Here is a 7,417-nt window from a genome sequence, read left to right as displayed (position 1 = left end):
GGGTCATTGTCCATTTGGAAGACCCATTTGCGACCACGCTTTAACTTCCTGACTGATGTCTTGAGATGTTGCTTCAATATATCCACATAATTTTCCATTCCTCATGATGCCATCTATTTTGTGAACTGCACCAGTCCCTCCTGTAGCAAAGCACCCCCACAACATGATGCTGTCACACCCGTGTTCCAAGGTTGGGATGGTGTTTTTTGGCTTGCAAGCCTCCCCCTTTTTCCTCCAAACATAATGACGGTCATTATGGCCAAACAGTTCTATTTTTGTTTCATCAGACCAGAGGACATTTCTCCAAAAAGTACAATCTTTGTCCCCATGTGCGATTGCAAACCGTAGTCTGGCTTTTTTATGGCGGTTTTAGAGCAGTGACTTCCTTGCTGAGCAGTCTTTCAGGTTATGTTGATATAGGACTCGTTTTACTGTGGAAATAGATACTTTTGTACCCATTTCCTCCAGCATCTTCACAAGGTCCTTTGCTGTTGTTCTGGGATTGATTTGCACTTTTCGCACCAAAGTACGTTCATCTCTAGGAGACAGAACACGTCTCCTTCCTGAGCAGTATGACGGCTGCGTGGTCCCATGGTGTTTATACTTGCGTACTATTGTTTGTACATATAAAATGTGGTACCTTTAGGCGTTTGGAAATAACTCCCATGGATGAACCAGACTTGTGGAGGTCTACAATTTTTTTTCTGAGGTCTTGGTTGATTTCCTTTGATTTTCCCATGATGTCAAGCAAAGCGACACTGAGCTTGAAGGCAGGCCCCGAAACACATCCACAGGCACACCTCCAACCGACTCAAATGATGTCAACCAGCCCACCAGAAGCCTCCAAAGCCACGACACCACTTTCTGGAATTTTCCAAGCTGCTCAAAGGCACAGTCAACTTAGTGTATGTAAACTTCTGACCCACTGGACTTGTGATACAGTGAATTAATTATAAGTGAAATAATGTCTGTCTGTAAACAACTGCTGGGAAAATGACCCGTGCCATGCACAAAGCAGATGTCCCAACCGACTTCCCAAAACTCCAGTCTGCCGACAAGAAACCAGTGGAGTGGCCGAAAAACGGGCTTCAATAACTCCAACCCAAGTGTATGTAAACTTCCGACGACTTCAACTGTATTTGGTGTCCAAGGGTGTTTTGACTGTACTTTGTGGGAGGTATGAGGACAGCAGCTCCGATCTTCATGAACTCACAGATGTTGTTTCAGACTATGTAAACTTCTGTGTTGAGTCAGTTGTGCCTACTAAAACCTGTCAAATCTTCCCTAAAAATAAGCCTTGGGTATCAAAACCTCTAAAATCCCTACTTAATAGGAAGAAGGCAGTTTATGCTGAGGGTGAAAGACAGGCTTTAAGAGATATACAACGTGAGGTCAAAAGACCTACTGGTGGACAAGGAGGCATACAAGCAAAGGGTGGAGAGGAGCCTCTCCTCAGGAAACTCAAGGGTGGCTTGGCAATGGATTAAATCCATGGCTAGTGCCCCCTACATAGGCAGGGGAAAAACCAGTGCTGACCTGAGGGACAGAACATGGCTAATGAACTGAATGTTTTCTTCTCAAGATTTTAATCTGACGACTTTGTGTCAGAGGTAAAACAAATGGAAGCATCATTACAAATGTTTGAGGGTTGGTGTTAAACAGGCCAATGTTTTGAAGTTGTTCAGGGGGTGTAATGCACACAGGCTCAGGAGTGTTAAAGCACTGTGCTGAACAATTGGCTTGGTGTTTTACAGACATTTTCCAATCCTCGCTCGACCAGCAACACGTGCCAGTATTGTGGAAAACCTCAATAATAATACCCATTCCTAAAGCATCTAAATCGCTCGATCCCTCTGTGCTGAATGACTACGGCCCTGTCACCTTGACATCGTTAGTAATGAAATGCCTTGAGAAAATGGATTTTATATATATGGATCCCTAATATGTCTCTGGTGCTACAAACTAACAAGTGACATATTTGCTGTGTGTCACAGAGAAGCTGTGCTCCAGTATGTTTCTGTTACTGGTTAGTGAGTGTGCAGGGTGAAGGCCTTACTGGTGTATCAGTGCCAGCAATTCTTCATCTGTGTGTGGAATGCCTTTGTGACATGTGACTGCTCTTTCTGCCTGTCTTGCTTGGCACTGTGACACTACACCAGTTTACTGCTCTAATTCTTCTGTGACACCGTGGGAGTTTGAACTGCCTCTTGAGGTTAATATTAACTCTGTCACTTACATTCCCCCAATTTAATGTCTGTGTTTTCGAGCCTGCACACAAGTGTTCATTTTCAGTCTGTGACTTTCTGGGTATATGTTGGTCTGAAATACTTATGTCATTGTTTGTAACTGCAGCCCACTGCTATGAAACAATTACTTGCTGATATTGTTCTCTCAATATAAGTATTCAAACTATTTTGCTCATATGACTAGGAATCATTGGGGTTTGTTATTTCTTTATTTGCCAAACAACTGGTGTTCCCTGACAAACATTTAGATTTGCCACTTTCTTGTGTTATCTTGGTATTTTTACAACACAGGAATGCACACAGGAAAACAGACAAGAAAATGCCACAGAAACATTGTTTGGAGAAACACCTTCTGAAATGTGTTGGTAGTAAAGGTGGGAAGTAGCCCAACATTCATTTTCAGGGCGAGTGGGGTATACAGTACCTTCAGAAAGTATTCATACCCCTTGACATATTCCGCATTTTGTTTTGTTAAAGTCTGAATAAATAATTGCTTAAATAAATTTTTGCTCACCCATCTATACATAGTACCCCATAATGACAAAGTGAAAATATGTTTTTTAGAAATGTTTGCAAATTTATTGAAAATGAAATACAGAAATGTCAAATTTATGTAAGTATTCCCTCCCCTGTGTCAATACTTTGTAGAACCACCTTTGGCAGCAATTACAGCTGTGTCTTTCTGGGTAAGTCTCCAAGAGCTTTCCAAAACTGGATTGCACAACATTTAACCATTATTCATTTCAAATATCTTCAAGCTCTGTCCAGTTTGTTGCTGATCCTTTCTAGACAAACATGTTCAGGTCTTGCCATAAATTGTCAAGTAGATTTAAGTCAAATCTGTAACTCGGCCACTCAGGAACATTCACCGTCTTCTTTGTAATAACTCCAGTGTAGATTTGGCCTTGTGTTTTAGGTTACTGTCCTGCAGAAAGGTGAATTAATCTCCCAGTGTCTTGTGAAAAGCAGACTGAATTAGGTTTTCTGCTAGGATTTTGCCTGTGCTTAGCTCCATCACGTTTATTTTTTATCCTGAATAACTTGACGCATGTTATGGAATATTATTATTCTGTACAGGCTTCCTTCGTTCCACTCTGTCAATTAGGTTAGTATTGTGGAATAACTACAATGTTGTTGATCAATCTTTAGATATTTTTCCTATCGCAGACAATAAACTCTGTAACTGTTTTAAAGTCCATTGGCCTTCCTTCCTCTATGGCAAATGAGTTAGGAAGGATGCCTGTGTCTTTGTAGTGACTGGGTCTATTGATACACCATCCAAAGTGTAATTTAAAATTTCATCATGCTCAAAGGGATATTCAATCTCTGCTTTTTATTTTTACCCATCTACCAATACGTGCCCTTCTTTGCAAGGCATTGTAATACCAAATGGAGACTTTAGTGTTAATTTAGTGGTAACCTGGCAATGGTGCTATGCTATTTGGTTGGACGGAATGTTAACTCCAGACATGCTATGTTTTCTTTAAAGGGGCTGTAAACAATCCCAACAGTTGTTTTTAGACTTAATTAACACTGGTTAAGGAATACCTAGGATAGGATAAAGTAATCCTTCTACCCCCCCCCCCCCCAAAAAAAAAGATTTAGATGCACTATTGTAAAGTGGTTGTTCCACTGGATATCATAAGGTGAATGCACCAATTTGTAAGTCGCTCTGGATAAGAGCGTCTGCTAAATGACTTAAATGTAATGTAAATGTTGACTGAGGTCTTGCCCTCTCCTAAATGTTTATTTGATTCATGTCTGTCAGACAAGCGATCATTCTCAAAGTGATCACAAACACAGGATCGACTCCATTACACAACTGACAGAAATGAAATACCCTATGAAAGTACAGTATCACAACAAAAATATGCCTAATTGTGAAATTATATTAGGGCTATTCTTGAATGGATGACTGATATAAGATCATTTACAGTGCACCATTTCAATTTCCCTTAGTCATTGGTCAATAATAAGGGGTTTAAGTCTAATAAAGGTCTATAAAGTCTTGACACATTAACTACTTAGCTATACACTGTAGAATGTATTCATGTATTTACAAAGTGCATAAAAAAAGGAATTTGTTGACTGATTAAGGCGTGTGCCCCTGTCAATCCCAGAAGTGGTACAGCTCACGCGCCCGGGCGGTCGCTATGGAGAGGAGTTGCTAGAGAAGCAAGCAAGCAATCAGCAGTAGAACAGACGTAGAGGCTGAGAGAGGTAAGGAACGAAAGTGCACTGGGAAATCATGGCGAAAAGATTGCTACTCGATTACCACAAGACTCTGCCGCTCAATGGACTGCAAGCCGCCACAGTTTTGCTTCTCATTTATGGGGTTACCTGTAAGTTATTAGTTTTCTTTAACTTCTGTATTTACGAATGTATTTTAAAGTTCAGGATATTGAAGTTGGCATTTGAAGTTGTTGTTGGTAGCTACGTGGTAAAGTACAGTCTGTAGCTAGCTAGCTTTGCTAACGGGAATGCTAATTATATGGCCGGAATGGGAACGACGTGTGTGTGCGTGTGCGTGTGCGCGCGCGCAAAGTCGCGAGTTACGGTTTTAGTCCCTCAGTTAAAGTATGAACACAATGCTAGTTAACGTTCTAGTATTTACTCCATTGGCTACTGTACGTTATTACTAACAAATGCAATGAAGTTCACTTTTTCCCCGGCATCTTTCGAATCGAAATTTGCCATCGCAACTACAGAAATGTTGTTTGATCTATTGTGTGGCTCTATTTACAGTAACTTACTACAACAAAATGAAGCTTTCTGATATCGTGTGCTGAAAACTAACTAGCGTTAGCTAATCTCAGGTGTCCGGCTATTTCGTTTGTTGTGCGCTTTAATTAAGTTTGCTGTTTCTATTCTTTCTTGAGTGGAATGACAGACCGTTCACTCGACTTGCGCAAGCTACTATATTTTTTTATTATTATTTTATTTATTTAACCTTTATTCAAGCAACTTTAGTGATAGAACAATGACTGAGACAGATATTTCACTGGACGTATAAATGTGAAGCATCCACTTGGCGTTTCCACTCACTGCCAGATATGGTAGTGAGAGGAAGCCCATTGCATTGGCCGGTGTTGCGCGGAAAAGCTCCCCCTGCCAGAAATTCTCCCCCTATCCTCGCGTGAATGCGCACTCACTCGATTCTTAATTGTTGCGACTTGCTTGCTAGTTTGGATTTCTGATGACTTTAGTCTGCGTTTAATTACATTTTTGTATGTCGGTTTGATCGCTGGGGAGGAACTAGTAATGTCTGCAGTTTTCGGTTTGGCTATTTGTTTCAATTGTATTAGTCTATAAATAAATCTCGAGCAATAAATTCGTCATCTTTCCCATGCCTTATTCGAGGCTATTTTCTTGCCTGCCGAAATACCCCCCCCCCCCCCCCCCCCTTATCTTGGGACTGCAAGGCCTGGCACACTTCTGAATGTTGGTAGCTCATATTGACCAGTAGTGTGTGCCACAGAAAGTATTTGACTAGCCACAAAATTTGGGAAAATAGGTGTGTGGGGGGGGGGGGGGGGGGGGGGATTTCGATCTTTGCATAATAAGATATAAAATGACAATAAATCAAACATAAAAAGACAATAAATAACATAAACAAATATTGGAAAGTTGCAACAGCTCGACTGAACATTTAGTCCACTTTTTATGGAATGTTTTCCAGGTGAAACCATCGCCTGGAACTCAAGCCTAACCTAGTCCTGACAGGCAGCACAGACATAATCCTCCAATGATGGGATGGTTTTCATACAGGACTGGTGGAACCATCGCGGGCAGTCACAACCAATCTGAAATTTATATGATTTTTAAAAATATATTTAAAACATTAAGTACATTTTCTTGAATTACAATTATTTCATTATCAGACAACTGCTTATACAAATTCGTACTCCTAAAAATGTGCCTTTAGAAGTGAACAAGCAATTACTCAGTTAGTGTCTTCCTCATTATTGTCCAACTCCCCACAGAAGTGGCACAGTTGGCGCAGGTCATCTAGCAAAACATAATGTCAAGTAGTTTATACATCTTGTCAGAAGTTGGATCAAAGATAACCTTGAAAGATCCATATAAATGTATTTTTTATTTTTTATCTACAATGATTTTAAATTAGAAATTGAACATACTAGTGTTTTGGAGGAGAGTGACTGCTATTTCTTCTCTCATGATGTTAACATCTTTGTCCCTATTTGAAAAGACAATTGACTCCTCCTTCAGGACACATTCAGCAAACGGGAAGAAATGTGTTTTCCCCAACAAAATTATGTTATACTTAAGATTCTAATTCGCAAGTATACAACGACACAGCTATAATATCATTTGACCGTTCTGTCTTGCCTTTTAGTCAGTATACTTTCAGTAGGTTAATTGTACATTACTTATACTCTCATACTTACTTTCAAGGCAAAGACCCCTCAAGAAGTAACATCTTGTTGGCATGGGTGAGGAAGGGTACCACATGCCCATCTGGAGATATTACACCGCTACTATCTCAGGAATGATCTGAACATATATGTTAATAAAAGTACAGCATTTTGAAACACTTTATTGATTACAATATAGAGATTAATAACAAAAGGGAATCTGAGAATGCAGGGATTCCAGCAGGGTGTGAGTTGAAGTAGTCAAATCTGGAGTTGACAATGGCTGGAATGTAAATGACATGTGATCATCTCGGATTATCTAACATCTGAGAATGGGCAGGCATTCCCTCGGATGAAGAGCATCTCCGTCTTGCTGATTATGTGCTGTCATCCAGGTGGAAATGTCACCTGCATATCTGATGTAGGAAAAGAGATAAGAGATAAGTTGAGTGTCCTGTCACTATGTACTGTACATATATATATTTTGGATTTTAATTGTTATTATTATTATCATCATTATTGTGTTTTGTGGTTGACGGGTGGGGGGGGGGGGAGGTTGATGGAGATGGTGGAGGTGCTGGGGGTGTCCTATTGGGGAGGAGATTCTTCACGGAGGCAGATTCAGTCATAGTTTTGTTAATTATATAATTATACATGTATTTTATTTTTCTATTATTATAACAGTTTACTGTGATTATGGATATGCACTCATGTTGACTTATATATTTGAATATATTTCTTTTTCAACCGAGTACACATTTTTCATTTATTATTGTTATTATTATTTTATTATTA

At 39.8% G+C, this 7,417-nt stretch overlaps 1 protein-coding gene across 1 annotated transcript in view; it reads left to right on the top strand.

Moving 5' to 3' along the window:
• Positions 1-4,369: 4,369 nt before the first annotated feature.
• Positions 4,370-7,417, top strand: part of LOC106612808 (nectin-3-like protein) — an 80,001-nt gene continuing 76,953 nt past the window's right edge. The window contains exon 1 of the mRNA XM_014214320.3: positions 4,370-4,588. Coding sequence (XP_014069795.1) covers positions 4,495-4,588 — 94 coding nt within the window. The 5' untranslated portion in view covers positions 4,370-4,494. The remainder of the gene's footprint in view (positions 4,589-7,417) is intronic.

Source organism: Salmo salar, chromosome 09 (assembly GCF_965601325.2).
Source record: "Salmo salar chromosome 09, fSalSal1, whole genome shotgun sequence".
NCBI lineage: Eukaryota > Metazoa > Chordata > Actinopteri > Salmoniformes > Salmonidae > Salmo > Salmo salar.
The sequence above is the reverse complement of the archived record's forward strand: the minus strand, read 5'-3'. Positions and strand labels throughout refer to the sequence as shown.